At 36.8% G+C, this 25952-nt stretch overlaps 1 protein-coding gene across 4 annotated transcripts in view; it reads right to left on the reverse strand.

Moving 5' to 3' along the window:
• Positions 1-10868: 10868 nt before the first annotated feature.
• Positions 10869-25952, reverse strand: part of LOC131043760 (thylakoid lumenal 15.0 kDa protein 2, chloroplastic) — a 99513-nt gene continuing 84429 nt past the window's right edge. For 2 of the 4 annotated variants that reach the window (XM_057976997.2, XM_057977000.2), the window contains 4 exons: positions 12235-12325; positions 12027-12095; positions 11614-11723; positions 10869-11207 (listed from right to left, as the gene is read on the reverse strand). In XM_057976997.2, the coding sequence (XP_057832980.2) occupies positions 11115-11207; positions 11614-11723; positions 12027-12095; positions 12235-12325 (363 nt within the window). In that variant the 3' untranslated portion in view covers positions 10869-11114. The remainder of the gene's footprint in view (positions 11208-11613; positions 11724-12026; positions 12096-12234; positions 12326-25952) is intronic. The other 2 variants (XM_057976999.2, XM_057976998.2) reach the window with 2 other exon arrangements.

Genomic DNA, 25952 nt, shown 5'->3' on the forward strand with positions numbered 1-25952 from the left:
TGAAGCCATGGTTGGGTGCTTTAGTTTCAAAGGAGCAGGGAGGTTTCGTTGCAAGAAGGCAGATCTTAGATGAGATTGTGGTGGCTACGGAGGCTATCCATTGTATAGCCTCATCCAAAGAGAAAGCTATGTTTATTAAGTTGGATATGGCTAAGGCTTATGACCGTGTCAAATGGTCCTTTCTACACAAGATCTTGAGATCTTTTGGGTTTAACAATGAGTGGATTATGTGGGTTTTGAGTTGTGTTACTTTGCCCTCTTACTCAGTCCTTATTAATGGTGAAACTTCAAAGCTTTTCATTTCCTCTCGTGGGCTTCGCTAGGGGGACCCTTTATCTCCGTATTTATTTGTTTTAATGGTTGAAGGTTTGGGGAGATTTTTAAAATCCTAGGTTAGGCAAGGCTTGATTCAAGGTTGGAATTGGGGTGGCATCATTACTCCTCATTCGCATTTGCAGTTTGTGGATGATACCACTTTGATGGGGTTGGCTAGAGTTACGGAAGCTACCAATTTCAGGAGGTTCTTAGATATTTACTTGGTTGCCTCAGGGCAAAGGATTAATGAGAATAAGTCTTATATTTTCTTCTTCAACACTCCTTGGCCTATTCAAAATAGGATTGCTTGAATTCTTAGATTCCAAATTGGTACTCTTTCTCTGATGTACCTTGGGATTCCTATTGCTATTGGTTATTTGCCTAGCAGATTTTGGCAGGTCATTCTTGAAAAGTTCCATAAGAAAGTTTCTCATTGGACCTATAGGTGGCTTTCATCTGTTGGAAGGGTGATTCTATTGAAGTCGATCATTCAAGCTCTTCCTTTGTATAGAAGTTTTGTGCAGGGTGACCCCTCTAGCTTCACTTAAGAGTTTGATGCCCTTTCTCGATAGTTCTTATGGGTAGGCAATTTATCTTGCAAGAAATGGAGCTTGGTTACGTGGGATTTAGTTTGTAGGCCAAGGCAAGTTGGCAAGCTTGGTCTTCATCAAACAAATTTGAATGGGCAGGTTTTGGCAGCTAAAGTTTATTGGAGGTGGTGTTGTCGTCAGGATTAAGATTGGGCAAAAACTTTATCCTTTTGAAGTATTTAGGAGGCGTGGAGAGTAAGGATATTCCTCGGTGTAACCTTGAGGGGAGAGGTTCTATGATTTGGAGTACTCTCAAAAGAGGTGCTAAACTTATCAAACAGTCTATTCTGGATTTGCAATAAGGGTTCAGAGGCTTTGTTTTGGCTTGACTCTTGGGATGGTTTTCCCCCCATTATTTCTTTGTTCCCTCACCTTCGAAATTTATGCTCCATCCGCGGTGGAACAAGGTGGAGGATTTTAAGACTTTTAGGTTTGTGTGCTAGGCCAAAGTTTTTAGGTGGAAGGATCCACCTAAATGGCCTTCGGGGGACTCTGAGGAACACCGTAAAGAGCTTGTAAGATTCTGGCTAGTACATCTTGTAATTCCTTAGAGAGGAGTGATATTCTTGCCTGAAGCCCTAATCCAAAAGATAAAATCTTTGTCGTGTCTGGGTATCGAGAGTTAGTAAGACAGAACTTTGGTCTGATTGAGGTATGGAATAATTATGCCTGGCCAAAATGTAACTTCTTCATGTGGTTGATTGTTTAGAATAGATGTCTCACGTGGGATAATTTGAGGAAGAGGGGTTTCTAGGGACCATCTATCTGCTCCTTATGTAATGGTTGCGAGGAATGTTCCTCTCATTTTTTTTCTTTCAATGCCCCTATGCTAGAGAAATTTGGCATTGTTGGTGGGGGTTATGGGAGGGTGGCTTTTTTTCATGCTTCTTCATTGATTTGAGTTTTGGAATATTTGTAGGTGCTCTCTTGCCAAGTCTCTGGTGTTACACATTGCGTGGAAAATTGGCCCTACTTTTATTCGGTGGCAATTATGGTTAGAACGGAACATGAGAATTTTTCAGGACAAAAGGATGTTTTGTCACCAATTATGGATGAGAACTATTGGTACTTTACAGGAGACCTTGCTTGCTAATGGTGATTTGTCTTCTCAGGTAAACCTAGGTGATGTTGTTGTTCTTCAAAGGCTGGAACTAGAGGATTGGTGTTTAAGGCCCCTGGGGTCAATTTGGCTCGGAATTTTAAGAGTAAGATTCAACGAGATAGTTGTTGGTCACCCCCCAAGCTAGGGGTGCTTAAGACTAATAATAATGGTTCTTCTAGAGGTAATTGTGGGCACGTTGAGATTGGTGGGGTTGGTAGGGACTGCTCTGAAGTAGTCCAATTCTTGTTTTCTATGTATAAAGGGTAGCACACTAATAATCTTATGGAAGCCTATGCTATTCTTTTTGCTTTGAAGAAGGGGTGTGCTCTTGGGTGGAGAGAGATCATGTATGAATCAAACTCACATATTGTGATTGATTTGCTTAATAAGGGGCAGGTGGAGGGAACAAACTAGCATTCGGGTGTGGTGATTAATCATATCTGGAAGTTGTGTAGTTCCTTAGATAATGTAACCTTTTATCATATCCCTCGTGAATGGAATAAGGTGGCAAATTCTTTGGCTAAATGGGCATCTAATCAGATGGAGAGCTGGAATGTTGAGGAATGGGACCTCTTTTCTTTAGAGTATTCACGTACGCTAGAGGAGCTTGTTACAGAAGACATGAGAATTTTCTCAAGGACTGAGTCTTGATTGGTGTTTTGTAATGTGCTCTTCTGGTTTTGTATTGATTTCTTGATTAATAAATTTTTACCCCTTTCTTAAAAAAAAAAAAACATTATTAATTGATTAATTACCACAATACAAACCAACCCACATAATAATTAAATAAACATCACATGACCACTTGACCAAAATACTAGAACCGACACGGTATCGAATAGGCCTAGAATAAGATAGGACATTATATCAATCTTCGTTTTCAACTTGCTATTGTGATTAGAGACGCGCTCAGACCTGGGAAGCCCGATGGAGTCAATGTCTAGTACCTGCAATCCCACATAACACCAACCATCAATGCACAACATATATATGTGTACACACACACACACACACACACACACACACACACACATAGTCATGGAGTAGACACACTGGTGAAAAGAGAATCGCAACATCACACCCTGCTTGCAATGAGTGGTATGACATTGTCCCTTCCACGTCCAAAATAAATCATCATAAACAACAATCATGGATCATATCTCCTAATCAGTAAATTAACCCAAAGTATAGAATCAATATCACCATGATAATCATAATGAATCCACTAACGTCACAGAGAAAATCAATGTAAACAAAACCATAAATATCTATCACATCCTATCATAAAGGATGAATCAAGGAAGGGCCCTACAGAGTCACTCTCTCTAAAGGCTGTAGTTCCTAATGAAAGTGCATTGAGGTCCATCTTTAAGAATACAAAATAAAACATAAACCACTTGACTTGAATCCCACCTCAAAATTCTAGCCTAAGGCCCTTGAGGAATCAACTAATCCTTTTTATATCTTTTCAAGTATACGAGGAATTCATATTTATCTTGCATTAAATCTTTGAGATTTTACCCCTTACCCTCAATCAAATTAGTTTTCTTGGTTAATTTTAATCTTGCATTTTTTGGTTGATACATCCCTTTATCCCATCCCTAAATAATTGAGTGCTAGGAACTTCCTTCATTTCCCAAACTACCTAGATACCTTCAAAACATGATCAAGGTGTAAAATATGTAGTTATATTTTTCTAACTAGGTGTGATGTGAAATGTAAAGTGGGTACGCAACCCTTTCTAGGGTCCTTTTCCCTTAATAATTATTTTACAATTGCTACCCATGAAGGGGAACACATAGAAAAAATTGATTATCATGATCATTGTTTGTTTTCCTAAAATCATATAATTCCTAATCATATGATTACGTCACCTTTGACCCATGTGTCAAAAATTATAGTAAACCATTTCCATAGTAAATATAAATCCAATCATATCACATACATCTCAACATCCTATTTGGAATTTTCTATATTTGTATTAGCATGTTTTGGCTCAATGAACTTATCTTTTTAATTAGCAATTCAAGGAGGATTTCTTGCCCCTTGAACTTTATCCTCATAATGCCCCTTATTGATCCTTGACGATTTATAGGGACGATACCACAAAGGCCATTGTTATAGTTGCGTTAGACTATAGATACAATAGCTCAAGTGCATTAGTGGGCATGTAAGTGATCAAAGATTTGTATGTCATAGATCCAAATTTTACAAATGCACGACACACATGCATGAGGCCATGGGCTAGAAAGAGGACCATTTAAAAACTACTTCATGCAAGAGGTGCCCCGATCCTAGAGACAAAAGTTGTGTATCTTGCAGAGTTTGATGAGGGAGAACCTCATTCCTAAGTTGCATGGTGGCAAACTCAAATGCCACTTTGCCACAAATAAGTTGTGAACCCTATTGGAGGTGTATCACTAGTTTAACTTGAACAAAAATGTGTAGAATTGTTGAAAGATGTAGAATTTATGTAGCATCGAAGAGAGTTGCATAAAACATTGGGTTGTGCAAGCCATTGTGCATACCAGACAAACCTTGGAAGGAATTATCCATATATTTTGCCCTTTGATTGCCAAGCACACTAAAAGGCACTGATTTTATCCTTATAGTTGTTGATAGATTCTCTAAAATAGTGCATTCCGTCCTTGCTAGAAGATGAATGATACCCTGAGGATTGAGATTTTGGTCTTCAATGGGATAGTGTTGTTGCATGGGTTGTCATAGAGCATTACATTAGATCAAGATATAAAGTCCCTCTTTCTAATGCATAATGTGGAAAAAATTGTGCATGTTGTTCAATTACATTTCTACATATAATCTATAGATGAACAAACTAACAAAGATTGTCAATTGAAGTCTCAACAACTAAAATGTGTAGTAGGAGAGAAGCGCATACATTGGAACTCGTGTTGGCACAATCGTTCATGTTCAACTCAATGAACATGGGATCTTAGAAACATCCCCTCCATATTCACAAAACATTATATGGTTTAGCATCTTCCTTGTGGCATGTTGATTATATTCATGTGTTCAAAGATTTATAATATATCCACAATTTTAACTTCTTTTTTATCCTCTTGTAAATCAACTCTTTTGTTGTTTTGTTCTAGTAGTGCATTTACAGTTTCATTCCAATATCCATATGATGCGGAATAGGAAAGACTAACTGAGAGTTTCTGGGGCAGTATTGTTGGCATTGTGTTGTCATTGATGTCAACCGGTATAGGATGACAACCGGTATAAGAGATGTATGAACAGTGTTGTCATTGATGAATACCGAAAATGGTGCCATTGATGTCATCTAGCATAGCAGGCCACCGGTAAGGAAGGAGTCACCGGTACACAAGTTAGTGTTGACTTGTGTTGAAGACATAAGGACTGCAAACCAGTAAGTGACATGTTGGCAATGCATCGTGGCCAACCAACAAGAGAGAAAGATGTTGGCCGGTTGATTGTGATAAAGAGGGGGAATGTTACCTAAATCACATCAACACCGGAGGTGAAGTATGTGCAGGCCACCGATATGTTGTGTGGATAAGAAACAACAGGACTCCCACCGGATAAAGATGCAGTCACCATTTGAAAAGATGACTGACAGTGAATGTGCCCAATCGGTTCACATGTGCTTGTTTGAAGATATGCTGCTCAAACAGGGAAGCCACATTGGTGCATTGCAAGATGCAATGCAAAAGGATCCACTCTCACTAATAAGTGGAGCTTATCTCCTATTATGCATGGATTGCATCATAGTCCTCAAAGATAAGACAAAAGGTTAAAGGCAGGTGATTTAAGGCTCACACCGGATGAACTAGTGAAACACTAAGCTGCCTTAGGTGCATGAGACCGGGGATGTGCACCGGATCAGTCAAGTAGACATGATGAGTTGTCGGTACAGAGATTGAAGGATATGTTTGTCAGTTTGACAAACGAATTGATAGGAGAACCAGTCTATTGGATGATTAAGGCGAGGTTGAGCAGAAGCAGACAGATGAAGCATGCTGAAGATTGATGACATGATGTCATCAAGGTGTTTACCGGTAAGTATGTCCACCAATAATGTTGTCACGGTGCAAATGCAGAAGGCTCCCATCTGATGACAACGTGCATGAGGTAGGTTGGCATGTGTGTTGACCGATTTAGGTGCTCCACCAGAAGAGAAGAAAAATGCAAGGTTGAAGGCAAACCGGTTAGGGTATAACCCATAGAGTGTGAACCGGTAGATGAACCCGGTTGTGTGGTTGGCCAATGATTCTATCTGAATCGACATAACTGACCTAGCAAAGGTGGATCCCGACAAAGGGGCCACGTGGAGGTGAAGTGGCATGCATGCACAGGTTGGTGTGGTGAGTCGGTGAGGTCGTTAGCAACTGGTCCATCATTTATGGTGACTGCGAAGCTCGAGGAATGAAGGCAAAGGATTGCGGCTCGAGAGGAAGGAAACAACAGAGATCCAAAAAAGAGTGATCTTGCATATCGAAGAGGATAAAGGAAACCGCATCACATACGTGAGCGATCAGACAAAAGGCTATAAATCATGCTACAAACAGCAAAAAGAGAAAAGACGCGGTTCACAAGGTACACAGATGGGCGATGCTCATTGATTGAGTGTTGAACATTGATCAAGGACATGATATCAGATTGGATATGATATGTCACAATGATCAGAGATCAGATCGGATGTAGATTCAATGCATGGCGAAAACCCTAGCTTGCTAATGTTCAAACTCACGTTTAGGCGAGAAAATTTGGCTATAAGTATGCGAGCCAAAGATATTGTTTGTTGTTGCCTAATGAGAAAGTGTTATTGCTACATGTGAGAGAAATCAGTCAAGTGCTCAACGAGTATCAATGGAGAGACTGTGTGAGAAAGAGAATCGGGTTGAAGAGTTCAACTGGCAACAGTGAGGCAATTGTAGTCTGCCATTGAGTCTGACAGAGGAGTACATCAGTGGTGACAGGAACCGGCAGAGAAGAGCTATAGAAGATTGCAGAGAAGGCAAGTTGAGAACCGACAGGAATCGGATGGTACATATCTGACTAAGTTGTCAAGACCGGTGGTGAATAGCAGTAGTGTGACAAAGAGAAAAGAGAACCGGTAGAGAAGAAGAAGAGGTTGAACCGGTAAGGTTGCAGTAGAGAGTGAGTTAAAGCAGGAGATAAGCTTGTTGCAATGAGAAGGTGAGCAGAGAACCAATAGAGGATTGAAGAGAGAAGAACAGGAGGAGAGTCATACATGAGAGTTACAAAGTTCTTTTGTAACAAGAAGATAACTTTTGTATTCAAAATATGATTTTGTAATCACTGAGTTGGAGCTCAGTGCAAGGGTTGGTGTTCCTTGGGTTGGTACCCTAAAGCAACAATGGTACTCCTTGGGTTGGTGCCCTAAATGTTGTAACTGAATGTTTCATTGTGAGGTTGGATTGGAGCAGTAGTCTCCAACAGCATTTCTCACCAAAGTTTTTCCCATCTTGGGTTTTCCTCGTACATATGGTGTTATGTGGTATCCCTTTTATGTGTGGTTGCATTTGTGTCATTCTCCCTTCTAACCGGTATGTTTGCTTTATGTTAGATCTATTAACCGGTTCACACACAGGTTAGAAAAGGGCTAAGTTTGGAAATTACTGATTCACCCCCCCTCTCAGTGACATCTAGTGTTCAACAAGTACAACATGCTTTGAGAGAGTCCACCACTTCACCATAAAAAACACCTATTAAGAAATTCAATAATGTTTCAATATAGTAGTGCTATGGGAGATCCAAATACTTCACTTTTAATAATGCTGTGAGAGAATTGAAGATTTCATCAGTAATATCTTAAGGGACTAGAGGGACTTGACACTTACCAATGCCCCATTAGATTCCAGGACTTCATCTACAAATATAACAGCTCTGTTTTGTATCAAGGCTTGCTCAGGAAACTCTACAAAATCAATACCCCAAGATTCGAGGACCCCAATATACCATAGGTGACTTTACAATATCATCAGTATTTTGAAATTTTCTACTTAGTTATCTACAATGGTAGAACCTACTTGTATGACAGGCAGCTTGTTCTGAATTTTGGTAGACATTAATTAGAATTAATCTAATCTAAAGTTTCAACAGTCAAACTTCAGTTCACTGCCAACAACTGAGTTTGCTAATGTCGGCAGTCTAAGACAGCACCCAGAGTTTCAATTGAATAGTCAATAGAAGCCTACTTATCCGCCAGTGTCTCCCCCATTTAATCTGCTAATGTCAGCTATGAAAAAATTACAGAACAGTTAAACAATGGATATACTGCCTCAACAATGTCACTGTAAGTATTGTCAATTACTTTAGTAATTAATCAAATTCAAGCAATACTCAGCGGATCAAAAATTAGCTTGTGGATATTACACAATGAGTTGCCAATGTTACAATCAAAAGACAGTTGATCCTCTTTTTCTGTAATTTATGCCTTTGTTCTTCCTAATTCCAAATAGGAGCAGCTAATAAGATCATTCACTCTCATCTATGATTGTCAAGGTGTGTTTATGGCTGCTAGTAGGCTGAGGATGACCTGGATAGAAAATCAGTTAATTATATGGCCAACATTGCTGATAGAAGAGTCTAGTCAGAATATATGACGCCTGTCATGCTGATAAGTTAGCTTAGTCAGCTAAGCTAGTCATAAATTAGGACCTAATCTGGGCCCCAACCGAGTAGATCTTATAAAATAAGAAAAAGCAGGGATGGAATGAGTACAACAAAAAATGTAAAGAAATGTTTTCAAGTTCTGATTGAATATTCAATTTTACAATTAAGTGAAAGTTTAGAAGTGTTCCATTTGTTTAGAATTCAAACAGTCCATAGGAAAAGGGTACTCATTTAAAACGAAATTAATTCAGTTTGTTCAAACAGTTGCAAATCTTTATTTCAAGCACAATTTTTTTTGACCTAATACAGAAATAAGGGTCCAATATTAGCATCTAAAATTGTTCCTAAATGAAAGATCAGTTCATAAAGCATAATATTCGCCATTTATATCCAGAATTTTAAGCAGACCATTATCCATTTATATCCAAAACAATGTATAAATTATATACAGATCTGTCTATTGCTATTCTAGGGTCCTTTATGGTCCCTAACCAATTACTAACTGTCATTCAAGAAGCTGCAAATCCTACTAATGTCCACACTCCTCAATTTGGAGTTTTAGTCATTAAACCAAATGGTATTTCTAGTCTTCAGGCTGTCTTTGTTTGCAGTGTGCTATGTTGTAAAAGGTTACTGGAATCATGTATACATTAAAATTTGTGTCCAATATTTCACTCTCACTACTGAATCCATCTTCAGAGAAATTTCATATTGAGGCCAATGCCTGAAATTTAATAAAGACTCCACTCTTACAAGTCCGCATTACCAAATGGTAATCTACCAGTCCACTTGTCACTTCTTTCTGAACCACACTATGTTAACTTTTCATTTTCTCAAGTCACAATTACATTTAAGATGCAGAATTGACTCACCAAAATACATTCAAAAGGTAGGAATAGATTTTGCTACTCATCCCTAACTATTTAAACAACTGTCCATGTTCATCCCTGCAATCATCAGTGTCTCGTTTATTCAAGTTGAACGAATTGTTTAGAACATAAGGAATGAGAGTTGAAGTAAAGACAACAATACGAATGGAAGGACACTGCTATGGCAGAGTTCAGCACAGATATATATTTGAGAAATTGAATGCATGCATTAGGAAATGTTGAAGCATGTCCATGCACAGCTAATATATATTTTCATCGGGGTCGCACTCTCAATAACTGGTCAACAGCTCAGCCATACTTTGAGAAAGCTTTTCCTAGAGTAATTGTAGCCCTGATGCATCTCATGATGACCTATAAGAATGTAATTGTGCTTCTTTCCCGTAGATCAAAGCTTACTCTTAATATCATGATCTAGTGCTGTGTCTGTTCACATTCCTTGTATAATAATGTCTTTCAAACTTTGGAAAAATGTATACATATATTAAGTTATTAACTGATTTTGACACAGACCTAAATGTTTATTAGAAGGGTACAATCTAATTATGACAACCCTGAAAAGTGTGAATGAATACTTATATTATTATATAACAGGAAAAGAAACAAATAAGTACTGCAAATTCCACAAAACATGGAATTTGTTAAAAAGAAAATGCTCATGATTAAAAAACTAGTCAGCAGCTTGACCATATTTCAAGAAAGCTTTTCCTATAGCAGTTGCCTCCCTTATGCATCTCATGATAAACTACAGGCATGTAATTAAGATTTTCTTTCCGGTAGATCAAAGACTCGTCTTTAGATACCAGGATCTAGTTCAGATTTGATTCTCCACACTCCTTGTGTACTAACATGTCTTTCAAACTTTAAAACATAGATACATTAATTGCCTGATCTGATGGTGACCTACATTTTTATTAGAAGGGTACGATCTAACTATGACAACCCTGAAAAATGTAAATAAATATAATTTATATACCAAGAGAGGAAAAGGAAGTACTGCAAATTTCACAAAACATGAAATTTGTTGGAAAGAGAATATGTGAGAAAGAAAGCCCTCGTGATTGAAAATAACTGATCAAATGGATCAACAATATTTTAAGAAATATTGTCTTATATAGTTGCAGCCCCAATTCATCTCATGATGACCTATAGGAATGTAATTATGGCTTCTTTCCAATATATCAAAGCCACATCTTAGATACCATGATCTAGTTCAGATTTGGTTTTTCACATTCCTTGTATAATAACATGTATTTCGAATTTCCTAAACATGGATACTTAAATCGCCTGCTTTTGATGCTGACCTACATGATATTTATTAGAAAGCTATAATCTAACTTTGATAACCCTGAAAAACACAAATTAATATAGCTTATATAACAAGAAAAGAAAGAAACAAGTACTGCAAATTCCACTAAATGTGAATTTTGTTGGGAAAGGAATAAGTGAAAAAGAAAATGCTTATGATTGAAGTGCATCTTTGGACAGGCCTTACAATTTGGTGAATTTTTTGGCATGCAAACCCAATCAAGCCCACTAATGAGAGCTTCCCAAGCACTATCGTTCCTTGAGTACCAAAGTAATCACTCAGTGCCAGCTTTACTTGATCTCAGAGCAGGCATTTGGACCTAGAGGTTCCCTCAAGCAACTGTTGATTGCTGAAACTGCAGCTTCTATGGATGCATCCTCTCCCTGCTCAGTCATTAGTTACACATGTCAAGTTTAATAGGCAAAATAACACATTTGAAAAGACAATTAAATTTTCTGATTTAAAATTCCTCCAGTGAAAGAAACTTCTTAGGATAAAGGAAATCTAATTCCTTCAAAATCTGGATAATGAAATCAATACTCTTAAAGCATTTAAATTCACAGATAAGAAGCAACATTTATTGGTTTTCTAATCTGCCAATATCTGTAGTCTGGAAATAATTTGAACCAGTATATTAAATATTTAAAAGAATATAAATATAAATAAGTGATTCCTTCAAAGTTTTTGCTGCTTGCTTCATTAATAAAAAAAATAAAAAATTAATATTCCACTGAAGATGTCAAGAATATGCAAATAATTTTTTATCAAACTCTTATGCCACATTCTCACATTTTCTCTCCAATAAAAAATGTTCCCATATTTTCCAGCCAACCGGCTCCAAAAGCTGCGAGGAATGTCCAAATCAACTGATGCCCCAACATTAAAATTCAATATGTTGCCTGCATGACACGAGATTGATATATCTTTATCTAAAGCACAAAAAGGAAGTGTCTTGTCTCAGAAACCCCAGAAATTCAGTAGACACATTTTTGTTGTGTAATGAAAAGAATCAAGATTTATTTGGGGAATCAATCATAATGCCCAGAAGCATTCAGAAATCAACAAAAAATGACCCAGCTACACTAAAATATCCTAGATTTGAAAATTGGATGAGTATTCTGAACATTGAACCAATAGGAATATGCTAGCAAGTATACCAAATTCCAAAAAGATGAAACTATCTTTGTAAATAAAATTTATACCAAATGTAGGATCTGCAACAAATACTATTGTGTTATCATCAACCTGCCAAAAGTCTCTGACAGCTAATCCTGGCTATCACAATACAAACATTAGAAATGCATTATTGAAATACAGGAAACACATTGCAGTAATGGCCAAAACATCATTGTTCTAACCCTAGGTTACATATTACAATCCTAAAGTAAGCTACTTGTTTTCATGACATACCTGGGGTTTCAGGATAATTTTGAGCCAGAACTCTAAGCTTGAAGCCTGTATCCTTTTCAAGATTATAGATTGCCTCTATCATCCTACTTTCCTGATACATCAATATACAGAAAATGAAGCTTATTTTCCACTTTCAAAACTTTTATACACAATACTGTTCACATCCTAACTGCTGAGAAACCAATGTGAATAGTAAAGACTCTCAAATACAAATTTCCATTGCCAAAGATGGATAACATTATGGTTTGTTTGCATGGACTCAAATATATCAGCAAGATATATTTGAAAAGTGGATATTATCATATCAAAATGAAAGCAGATGAATCAAAGATTATTTTTAAGACAAAGGAATATTTGTATAAGTGCTTTGTTATGCCATTTGGGCTAACTAATGCACCTAGCACTTTTATGAGGTTAATGAATGAAGTTTTGAAATCTTATCTTGATAAGTATATTTTATATTTGGATAACATTTTTATTTTCAATAAGAATAAGGAAGAGCATTTTGAACACATCAGATTTAGAGTTGCAAAGGTTAAGAGAATAAAAGTTGTTAATTAATGTGGAAAAATATAGTTTCATAAAAGAATCAATATATTTAGTAAAAAAAAAAGAATCAATGTATTTGAGTTTTGTTATTTCTGCTAGTGGACTGAAGATGGATCCAAAGAACTACACCACTGAGTATTTCAAAAGTTTTCATGGCTTAGTAAATGTTTAGATGAAGTTTACAAGGAATTTTAGTGGAATATGTGCACCTATCACTATGACCATGAGAGGTGATAAAAAGGAAGTTCAACATAGCTAACAAAAATTTTGCTGCTAAAGAAAAAGTGACAGAACACCCAATTTTGACATTACCAGAATTTTAAAAGTTATTCCAAGTTGACTGTGATGCAAGTGGAATTACAATTCGAGTTGTTCTGAGTAAAAAAGGAAGACCAATTGCATATTTTAGATGAGAAATTGAATGATACTAGGAAAATATTTTGTTTATGATCAAGGATTTTATGCATTTGAAAAAGCAGTGAAGAAATGGAGATGTTATTTATCATCCAGAGAATTTATTTTGTATACTGATCATCAAGTATTGCAATATCTATATAAAGTAAGTTGAGTAAAAGACATGCCAGATGAATTGTATTTATGTTGAAACATGAAAGTGGTAAATCCAATAGAGTAGCTGATGTGTTAAGTAGAAGACATAATTTGTTGGTGAAAATGAGAATTGAAGTTGTTGGATTTGATTGGATGAAGAATTTGTATGAAATTGATGTTGAATTTGTTGAAGCATGGAGAGTGTGCAAAGCGTCAGTAAGTGTAGATAGAACCAAATGGTTGGATTATTTGACCCAAGATGATTTGTTGTTTAAAAGAAGTTAACTATGTATTCTTAAGAGTTCTCTCAAAGAACACTTGATAAGGGAAAAACATAACAATGGATTAGCTAGTCATTTTAGTATATTGATAATTGCTTTGGTGAAAGAAAAATATTATTCGCCTCGTAGATTAAAAACTTGCCTAACTCACAAGTTATCATGAGTTAAAACTACTTCTAGTCACTTGCCCTCAAAATTAAGGGTGGAGATTTCTGTAAAAAATTGGCCAATTTTTTTGTAAAATGTGAATCTGACCTAAAAAAGTCACCAACTAGCACAAAATATCTATCTACCACGATAAGGTCAAAATCAGTTCATTTTTCACATTTTCACTTTTCTATCTCTTACTCCTTGACAGATTGAAAACATTCCTTGCAATTTCAAGTGACTAGAACTGATTTTTTGTGATTTTGAGCTTAACGGATAAGTTTTTTTGCAACTTTTGAAAAATATATACGTACTTTTTTCCTTTTCTTCAAAGTTTCGTTTTGTCTCTAGGGTTTTATTATTCAATCTTTTTTATTTTTTTGTTGTTTGGCTAGCTACCGAGGTTTGCATTTGATTTTGATTTTTGGTTTATGATAGGTTGGAAACTTTGAAAATTTATGTTTGAGATATAGCATCAAGAAGTAGAATTGGTGACAAGGCTATAGACTCTACTTGGAAGCATGAAACCCTAAGGGAACATGTGGATTCATCATTTTTAATTAATTTTGACAAAAGATGATAGAAGGCATCAACTACCTCAAATTTCATCTTGTGAGGATTCCTAGAAGAGATGTTTAACTTTGTGATAAAGTAGAGCCTAAGGTTGTACAAGAGGCTAATGCTCTCCTTACTTCATGAGGAGACGAAATTAGAAAAGAAATGATTATTTTAATAGATTTTTCTCTTGAATCTGAAACAAGTTCTTGAATTAGCTTACAGATATAGGGTTCTTCTGCATCAAGTAGTTGGCATTTACATCATGTTCAAATATTTGTGGCTTTTTTGTCATATATAATACTCTTGGTGCCCAACCTTCCCTCAAAGGTACCACCTAGAACTGAGACATGCAAAATGAGGCAAGGTTGGTAATTGCCAATTTTTTATACTTCATTAGCATACCCTTCCAATTTGCAAGCAACTCTTATTGGGAGTTAGTTGTCACTGCATAGATAGTAGCACAAAAAGGTTTAAATCATTGAACTCTTATGATTTGAGTGGGTCATTGTTGGATGATGATGTTAGACAAACAGAGGTCTTGGTGGAGGAACAAAAGAGGATTTGATGAAAAAGGGGCTGCACCATTTTGTCTAATGAGTGGACATAAGGAAAGTACAACACCCTAATTAAGTTCATCATGGCTTCAAGTGACTAGTTGGTGTTCTTCAAGTCAATTGACATCTCCAATGGAATAAAATATGCCAACACACTTTGCAACATTTTGGATAAGATGGTCATGGATGTTGGTATGCAGAATGTTGTCCAAGTTATGGCAGACAATGCAATAGCATATGTGTCAACCATTAGGCAACTACAAAGGCACCTTACTCTTTTTTGAGGCCCTTGTACCACTCATTGCATTGATCCACTCCTTGAGGATATTGACAAACTTTTGTAGGTCAAAATCATGGTAAATGATGTAAGAGACATAACAAAATACATCTACAACCACCCTTGGGTGCTTAATTTGATGAGGTGAGCATAGAAATGGTATGGAGCTTTTCCGGCCAGGTATCCCCTGATTTGCCACCAATTTAATCACTTTGTAGATTATTGTAGCCTCAATACCATCTCTTATAGCAAATATTTGTGAGCACTACGGGGACAGAATCTACTTATTCAAATATGACCAAAGGGGAGATGGTAGTCAAGACTATTTTTATGAGTCTTTTTCCAGAAACATGGACAAGATCCTTAAGGTAACTTACAAAATCAGATTTTTATGATTTTAGTTTACTATTTTTTTGGGTCATTCAAAATCAGTTTTTTAATTGATGTATTGTTTTCTTTTAAGTATGAGAACCATTGGTGAGGGTTCTACAGTTATTAGATGGGGAGGAAAAACCCCACGGGTTTTCTATATGAGAAAAAAGTAGAGAGATAGTTGCCTGAGTCCTTATTGAAGTAGTAATTTCTCCCTTAAAATCTCATAGTAAATGGGGCATATGAAAATGAAATGGTATTCAGACTCTACCTACTAGATGGAGCAAAGATAACAAATCTGATCAAGGCAAGGAATATGGTGTTTTGTCTCATAACCTATAGCTTGTGGGAACACACCTCATTTGGCCAAGGGAAGACCTCAATCCATGTGACAAATGATGTTGGAAATAGTGATGACAGAATAAAATGCCATCTTCTACCTATATGATATGCGCAACATTAAAAGAAAGCTTTGGGCTGAAAGGTATAAGAGGGGAGGTCCAAGTAGACCTAGATGTACTACTTGTAGATGTCCCTTCAAGAAGCTCTAGTGATGGCTTCTACAGAAGAATCCAAATATTGCAGCTTTCTCAATTTGATTCTATAGGATAATTTGTTTGTTGGGCTATGAGAAAAGAAAACGGGGACTTCGCACATTGGTATTCCAGTTTTAATCAAAGTGGCCCAACAAAAATCATCTGGCATTGGGAAGGACAAAATCCCAATTTGGATTTGGGACCTAGGAATTTAGATGATTGGAGGATTGCTTCACAATGTAACAGGGAATGACAGACTTGTAGGATTCAGTTATATCAAAATGGTGAAACAAAGATATGGTGAAGTATTCTGCAAGTTCATTTGGGATACTTGTATTGGCATGCACCATCAGATTGTTTGAGAAAAACAATCTTTGGAAAGGGAGGACTGTAAAGTCCCTTTTCTGGCCTCAATGATCAGAAAGAAAATAATTTAATTGGTTAAATTAAGTCAATCTTAATTTAATATTTTTAAGTGACTTGTATTTAATTAGTGGTGAATATAATATTATTTCTTTATAAAGGGACTTTAGCTTGTGGGCCAAAAAGTAAATTAATATTAAGTAACTTTAATGGAGCAAAATAATTATTATTTAAAAAGTGATTTTTAAAATTGTTTTCCAGAAAGTTCTGCGGGAGGCTACAAAACAAGGATCAAGAGAGAAAGGGATATATTAAAAAGATTAACAATTTTGAGGTTTGTATTTGTGGCAACATTTCTACCGACGAGACAAAAACCCTATTGGTTGCTTGACAAACAAAAACTTGAAAAGCTAAAGCTGAGGACGAAAACCCTCTGTCTTCAACAAAGAGGTTCGATCCAATGATCAAAAGTGCACTACAAAGGTTTCAAAATGAGGGCAAACACCCCAATTTCATTGTGAGTGGTGCCATTCAGGAATCATCTTCACTGCTGAATGTTCATGGAGTAAGAGATTGGGTTTGATCGATAAATCTTCTAGGTTTGCCATCTTAATCTATTATCAAATTTATTAGAAGTCTTGCGAGCAAGAAATAAATTTGTTAAGAAAAGAAGGAAAAAAAAGGCATATCTCATTGGTCGCCATGTTGCATGAATGTCTAAAGGTCAATTGAATCTATAAGCTGAAAGTAAGTATAAATTCATGGTGAGTATTGAATTCGTGTGTGGGTCAATTCCCAAATAAAGTTGTCAAGCAGCAAGGAAGGGAACAAGCCCCATACAACTTTGATGGCAAATTTAGTCTCAGTGAAAGAAGGAAAAAGATCGCTGGTCAAAGTTGAATGTAGCGTCGAACAAAGTTCAATATCCAGGAGACCATCAACTATCTTGAGTAATGCTATAAGACAAAGAGGTGGGTCCTGTTGACGTGTTTTTTATGACAGCATCTAACATAGAATAAAGTTGCCCAACGGTCACTTTACTCTCTCTTGATCAAAGTTCAATTGTATGCTAAGATTGCAATAAGTTCAAACAATTGACTCCAAAGTTCCAATTATGCAATGGATGTGACTCAGTTGGCCTGATGTGATATGTTGGTAATCCAAGGGGACTTACATTTGGATCGTTCTTTCACTTCTTTGTTGTGGCTGGAACTTCATCATCGGATATAGCAATTTTGTGATGCTTCTACTTCGAATGAACTAAACTGGAATGGACTGAAATTAAAGGGGAAAGGGTTAGAAGGATCTAGATCTACTCCTAAGGTCAGTGATATCAATGGATAATGCTTTAGTGGACAAATTCCAAATAAACCAAGCTCTGCTTCGCCAAGTTTAACTACAACTCCTCAAGAACCGGTGCAATCTTCTGAGGATGTTGAAGGATTTTCACATTGAGAAAGTGCATTTGAATACCCAGCACGACGCAATCCAAATGACTATTCACAATCAAAATTAGCACAAATTTGGTGGCTTAGGCTAACTTTAAACTACAACTTATAATCAACAAGATGCAAAAAGTATGAATCATGGAAATTCATCAAACACCATTACATTCTCCATTGAAATCAAAGCACTATACTACTTCTACTCTAAGTGAGGAAGGTGAAACCATGCAAGTTCTAAAAAATAACTTAAGTGGACACCATCAGAGAACAATGTTTCATTGTAATTATCTCAAAAACTTATCGCAACAATTTCATACAAATCTCCCCTTTACAAATGAAGGGGTCACCAGCTTATATAGACTTCATGCCTTGGCTACATGCAAACCCTAATTAGGGTTTTCCCTAAAAGATCCCCCACACATGATGCAATAAGGTGGGAATCAACAATAAATGCCCATATACAATTAATTCCAGCCCATTACAATTCGAATCCAAAATGCATTAAATGCACCATTCTTTACTTAATTTGCCCAACATGCAATGAATATTCCCTCATGCAAAAAATCGCCCATGATGCCATAAATGCACCATCATCTCCTGAACGTGATGGCTGCATGCAAAAGGAATCTGCCACAATGCCATAAACGCAACGGTTACATGCACAAGATGCTCCATTACCTCAGCATGCATTGACCCAACTGCCAATTGGTGAGAAGCCCCTAGAGAAAGAAAACTTCAGGAGAGAAAATTTAATCCGAGAAGAATTTTCTTGAAGTTTTGAAATTTCTGTGTCTTGGAGAAGATTTTTCATCAATTTTCCCCTTTTCCTATTTTTCAGGAATTTTTTCAAATTAGGGTTCTAGGGTCTAGGAGAGAGAAAGTTATCTCACGAATCCAAATATGTAAAATGTTTGAAATTTGGATGAATTTTGATGCCCAAAAATGGATTTTTCAAAAAAATTTGCGAGGGGAATTTTCCTATTTAGTTCATCCTTGACTCCTATTTTCTTTGCCTTGGCATCTATCTTTTCAATCTTGGGTGCAAATTCCATGATAAGGAGGAAATGTCACCTTTCTTGGCACCTTGGAATTGGCATCCTTTCCTGACCTTGGGCGACTAACACACTTTGTGAAGGATTTTCGTGTCTTAGGCAATTTTCCTTGCTCACCTCCATTTAGCGCTCTACAACTATCTTGGGCGTTGATTCCATGTAAGGGAGGAATTTTGAAGTTTCCATCTTTTCCTTGGCACCTCCAACTTAGTGCCTAACTCCTGACCTGGGCTCTAATTAGGCATGAAGGAGGAAAAATTGGTGTGGAGGAAAATTCCTCCACACCCTCACTTGAGTGCTCTTCTTCTTTTTTGGGTGCTAAAACACTTGACTGTAGGAAATTTGGGGGTGGAAGAAAAATCCTCCACCACCCCATTCTAGCGCCCCCTCTGACTTGGGCACCAAAACACTTTGCTGATGTAATTTTTAACTTTGCCAACTTTCCTTGGCATCATCCTCATTCTAGTGCCCAACTCCAGACTAGAGCGCCAAATCCAGCATGCCAAGGAATTTTGAAATTTCTCAACCATACTCGCACACTTCTTCCTTGGCAAGGATTTTTGCTTGATTCCTCATCCATAGTCAATTTTCGACCATTTTCCAGATCAGGATGCCATATCTGGAATTGAAGAGATTTTTTGCCAGACTGAGAAGATTTTCGATGCTTTCCACTGTTAGAATGGGCGTCCATACTTAGCCACTTTTTTATCACTTAGCCTGCTTTTTTGAATTTTCTGGATTTAGACAATTCTTTAGGATTGTTCAGTCTTCATTGTCGGGACTCCTGCCAACAAAGAACCTTCCAAAAATAGACTTTCCAAAAATAGTAAGTGTTTCAAAATGTTAGAATTAGGGCTAAACAGGATGAGAATCCGAGAGGCAGTGTAATCCCTATAAAAATAGAAAGTTGCTCAGAATTCGCTCAAATCTTACTAGCGGGTTCTTCAAAGGGTCCTAATTCCAATGCAATGTTCAGTTTTTCCAAAACCCTAAAGGAAAGGCCTCAAATCCAAGTTTGAAGGGAAAAACCCTAAAATGGACAAAACAAGCTCTAGACTTAGCCAAATTTCCTCAAACGACTTGCAGAGTTGATCAAATTTCATTCCAATCACTTGCAGACTGGGGAGACCGAAGGGATTGTTGCAAAAAGACCCAAAGAAACACAGCCAAAAGACAAAGAGGACCTAAAAAGTAGGGGGTCCCCATTTGCAATGGTGTGATGTGTGAAAATGTAACAGGTTCCCCGATTCTATTGTGGTCCCTAAATAAAATATATAATCATTCAAAGAAAATTGACCTTCGAGGAGTCCTAATATGAGTGGGAGTCTTCTTTCCCTAGCTGCCAGTAATCAATTGCTGATTGAAGAAAACAAAGAGACCTCATTGGTTCCTTTTGAGGTTGTGGGACATTTTTGAAATATGTCGTGGAGTGTGTGGAATGTGAGAAAGCTGTTTTTCTAAGTCGCCAACCTTGTAAGAGGCATGTAGGAATAGGAAAAGGGACGTGTGGAAGTATTGACACTATCAAAAAGGGAACGTAGTTACAAAGGTTGAGTTGAATGGATTTTGAAATCTTATAACTAGTCGACCAAGTGAAAGGAGACGTGGAGCCATTAGCTTGTCAGTTGTTCACAAGGAAAATACAAATAATACAGCAGACCTGTTTGTCACTGTGCTAAATCGCCCAAGTCAAGTGGAACTAGAAGTCATCAAATCTGCTTAAATTAAGGCTAGGAACTATTACTAATTTAATTCTGAATATTAGCTCGTTGGCATTCTGTTAAACACTTTGCATGCAATGTCTTATGTACTTCTGAATGTAATGCTTAGAACAACTATAACTATTATAAATTCATCACATAATCATGAGATTCATGACAATATCTGAAGATTTTATATAGGCATTCCGTCTAACAGCTGACAACATTTCTAATGAACTGGAAATGTTTACAATGAATAATAGGAATGGCTGTTATAAATTTCCGATATAAAGCTCATCAATGAGTATCTATTTCTTTTATTGAAATTTTTCAAAGAAAAATGCCTTGTATTACAAGGAGAAAAATCAAAATAAGAGGGTTTGTAGGTCCCTTTAAACCTACGTTACCCCGAGTTTCCGGGACGGAGACGGTAGGGGACGGCGGGACGCGTTTCCGGGACAGCAATTTTTTTGCCAAATTTGGGGACGGCGGGGGACGGCTATATAAAATATAGGAAAAATTTAAAATATATAGGGAAATTTCAAAATTCTAAATGTTCATATGAAAACATGGATAAAGCATGCATACATACATTATATTCATATGAAAACAATAAAACATGGATATAGCATGTGTATGATACTATGAAAAGTTGAAAACATTTTAGAATGTAAATTCTGAACATACAACATTGTTAATACTCAATAGACAATATGCAATTATGCATTCATAAATCAGAATTTCAATTCATTGACATTGTCAATATGCATATCATAATAAATATTAAAGAAATAACATACAAAATGTCAAAACAAAGAGGTTAAATTTTCCCTACTTCTATCGACGCAGTTTCCCCCCATATTTTTCAACAGGGGTTTGGGGGCAGCGCCCCCAAGGTGGGGTCAAGGGGCATCGCCCCTTGCGCGCTCTTTGTCGCAATATAGGGCGGGGTCGAGGGGCAGCGCCCCACGAGGCCAAAAAAACTTATTCTTTAATAAAGGCGTTGGGTGTTATTTTTCTATTGACTTGCCGAGTTTGGCGATTTTTGGGCGATTTTCTAATCTCTGTGTCAAAATGCCCAAAGGCTACACTGCTGCCATATAGTTTCATTGTCAAAATTATGAATTAAATTAATAAATTTAAAATTTAATTAATGTTATCTTTTAATTTTTTTTATTTTTAATAACAATTTGAATTAATAAGGGGCCTATATTAGAAAAATAATTTAAAAAAATTGAAAATACTTTTTTTATTTTTTTAATATTTTTTAATGGCCTTAGATATGGGGGACATCTGGCCGTCCCCGGGACGGATCGGGGACGTCCCAGCCGTCCCCGGGACATACGGACGTCCCCCAGAGCTAGGGCAAGCGTCCCCCCGTTTCAGGGACATCCCCTCAAAATGCAGGACAATTTGGGGACGGGGGGAAACGTCCCCTGGCCGTCCCCAAGTCCCCAAAATGTCCCCGGGATGGGGACGGGTGTTTTCAGGTCGGAGACGCGTCCCCGGGTAACGTAGCTTTAAACAAATCAGCAGTACATAAGACAGGTGTTGGTAAAGTGGTGGAGACCATATGACACTTCAAGATGGGAAAGTGAAATCATATTTTCCTGCGATAACAAATGTTAAGGAGCTGGTATAATTGCACGTGATTTTTATTGTCTTACCAAGGCAGCCCCTATGATTGGAATATTACATCTCCTTTGAGCATGTATTGGCTGTCCTTCAGCCACTCAATCTGTGAAGCACAACAAACTGGCCCCAAATATGTGATGAGATCCATGCAAATCCTTAGGGTACAACACAAACAAGAAATGAAATCCTCTCGAGGTTACATCTCAAAGTAAAGTGACTAGAGAAGGCATACAAATGTTGTAAATCAAAAATGCAATTGTACAAAAAACTAATTGACACATATGGGCCAATCAACCTTACATAAGTGTGAAATAGTCTTAAGCTTCAAAATCCACAATACGACCTAAACTATTAAAGTAGATACCATTTACTGACCAAGTCTAATCAAGAACGCCTAAATAAATAATCATGTAAAGTGATTAGTGTGTCCATCCTAATTCAATTTAATCAAGGCTCTCAATACATTAGACTGTACTTACTAATTGTAATGTCCCCACTTTGAAATAGAATTTAATGGTAAATAATAATAATAAAATTAAAATTAAAATATAAAAGAATATAATGAAAAATAATTAAATTTTAATTAAGTTAATGAAGGGTCAAAAGCTAAGTTACTGGGTTCTTCTAGTTTAGCTCAAGTCCTAGCACTAGTACTATTCAGTACTGGTATGGTTCGGGTTCTTCCTAGGTACTTGGGTTCTCCATGGGTCCTTTTGTGAAGAACCCATAGAGAACCCAGGCATCCAGGAAGTAGCAAGGGTCGTACCCAAACATAGTTTCATAAACTAAAACCTCAATTTCACTCCCACAACTTTGTGACAGCATTTTTTATCAGACTATGCCAGCAAGCAAGCAATTAAATATCATTTCAGCTGCATTTGCAAGCTATTCATATGAACACAGGGTTAGTAAACTTTATATCAACAATGCTGAGATTGATTTCAGTTGATTTACATTATGCATATGTAGCAGCTGTTTGCTTATGTTTTGTGAAATCACTTTCCTTGTGTTATTAATGATTTGGCATTTTGTCAAATGTTTGAAAAATGAAATTGAATCAGCTTCTGCACTTGACACACCTAGTGGTAGTGGCAATCCAATTGATCGTAGTTCAAATGAAATTGAACCAAACGTTGATATTGACCTTGACTCTTCTGATGAAGAACATGAATATTAAAATCAATTATAATTTGAATTTTCATTGTGTAATGACATTTTGAAACTTGAGGATTCTCATTTTTGCAAATTATGAATGGGGTATCAAAATATTCTATTTTTTGATATTTATTGGCAATTATGGATTTATGAGTATCACTCTTCTCACTCTTCTTGTAGCTATACAATGATATACTCTATAATGTTTGAATATATATATATATTCATCCATTATTATTATTAAATCTTCTTTGTTTATATATGTATGTATATAAACAGAGAAGATATAATAATAATAAATGATGACTGGTAAAGATGAGGCATCTGAAAACAATATTACTGTTGCAGGAGTACAGATCTGTTGAGAACTAGTCATCTTTTATTATTATTATATCTTCTTTGTTTATATATATATGTATATGTATATGTATACATATATATATATGTGTGTGTGTGTGTGTGTGTGTGTGTGTGTGTGTGTGTGTGTGTGTGTTTTTCCTATCACAATGGGAGGCTTGATGACCATAAGCAAAGCATATATGCCATCTAAAATTCAACTTTTCATAATCCACTAGTTGTATCCAAGATTTATCTCCAACCTTTAAAACAAATTATTTAGGGAGATGTTTAGCGAGGTCCAGTTCCACAGAGATTTGTGCATATGTCGTGCAGGTTTTGTAGGTTGTTTTAGGGGCAAGGCACAGAAAGTTGCTGAAAAAATTGGGAAGATAAACCTGACTGTCCCCACTACTGTAACGGCAAGGTAAGCGAATCTAGATCGGATCAAAAGAATAGGATTTTCTATGAGGGTCAAAGGATGGATACCAAGAGTGCATACACACAAAATTTTCCTTAAAGCCCACATACCAACTCCCGTGATCTTTTCCTGATCTCTGAGAAAAGCAAATTCCAGAATGAAGAAACCATGAGCACAGAAGTAAATGATGACTGGTTCATCAGAAAATTTTTGCCAACAAGATGAAATCCACACAAAAGTGTGTGTGTGTGTATATATATATCTATGTGTGTGTGTGTGTGTGTGTGTGTGTGTGTGTACAGACATACCCATACCCATTCCTGTACCCAAGGAAAAAAAATTTGCCATATCCGCGAATCCATACATGTATTCGTATCCGTACCCATACCCGAATCAGTAACTCAGGTCAAAAGACATGAAATAAAAGTTGTGACTCCCTCAAACATGAGATATAAAGGGGAGAAGAGAACCTCATTTGAGGGGGATAATCTGGGAAATCAGAAGTGCAGATCTGATTGTGAAAGTTTGTGTCCCTTTAAAAGGACAGAAGTAATGAAGAGTTGCACTCTTTCAAAGGGTGTGTCTCTTGCCAAAGGGCATCCATAATGAGGAGGTGTGACCTCTCCCTCACATTGAAAGATATAAAGGAAAGGAGTCCCTTTAAAAGGACAGAAGTAATGAAGAGTTGCACTCTTTCAAAGGGTGTGTCTCTTGCCAAAGGGCATCCATAATGAGGAGGTGTGACCTCTCCCTCACATTGAAAGATATAAAGGAAAGGAGTCCCTTTAAAAGGACAGAAGTAATGAAGAGTTGCACTCTTTCAAAGGGTGTGTCTCTTGCCAAAGGGCATCCATAATGAGGAGGTGTGACCTCTCCCTCACATTGAAAGATATAAAGGAAAGGAATCAAAAGCATCCAGTGACATGACCATCAATCAGATCAGATTCGAACTGTCATGAAGTTACATGCCGTCTCTATACTCAAACAAAGACATATATAAGGCTGATGCATAGAATGATCTAAAAACAACAAGCACTATAGAAAAAGGCACATTTAATTATTGCAGAGCAGCAATACCAATCCAGGCAGAGATCTTATCATACATCAATGCAGCATTAGCATGTTAGTAAATGGATTAAGGAAACAATACGAATTGTGTTTACATTAACAAGTAATATTAATAATCCTTGATTAGGTGCAATAATCAGCAGCAGATTAATTAGTTAAGGCAAAAGACATGATATGAGGAGTCACCACCTTTGCAATGATAGTGACCGTTTGGAAAGACATACCCTTCCATGCAAATTGAGAGTTTATATACAGCATAACAACCACTCAAAGGAAAGGCATCGAACAATGCCGGAAGAGGTGGACATAATAAAAAGATCTGGGAAGAAAAATATCGAACGAGGAAGATCAGACCTGGAATGGAATAAACACATAGGCGCTTCAGGCAGTTTGATAAACAATACAGTGGTATGAGTTCCTGTGCACATATGTTTAATTCTGTAACAATGTCATGACTATTTTTGCATGTAAATACATATATATTTCTGCATATCCATCATGCCTATGTTCTGCATATTTATACTGAATACTGTTGAGATTCTGGAGATCCATGATAGATAATACATTATGTTCATATCTGTTATGATAGATCTGAATTATGATATATTACTGAGGGTTTATTCTAAACATGATAGAAGTTACAGTAAGGAAAACGGTGTTGAGGTTACGTTGTAGGCATGCCACCTCATGGTTTAAGACCGGAGTCCCATGAGGCCAAGG

The sequence above is a fragment of the Cryptomeria japonica genome, chromosome 8 (assembly GCF_030272615.1).
Source record: "Cryptomeria japonica chromosome 8, Sugi_1.0, whole genome shotgun sequence".
Lineage (NCBI taxonomy): Eukaryota > Viridiplantae > Streptophyta > Pinopsida > Cupressales > Cupressaceae > Cryptomeria > Cryptomeria japonica.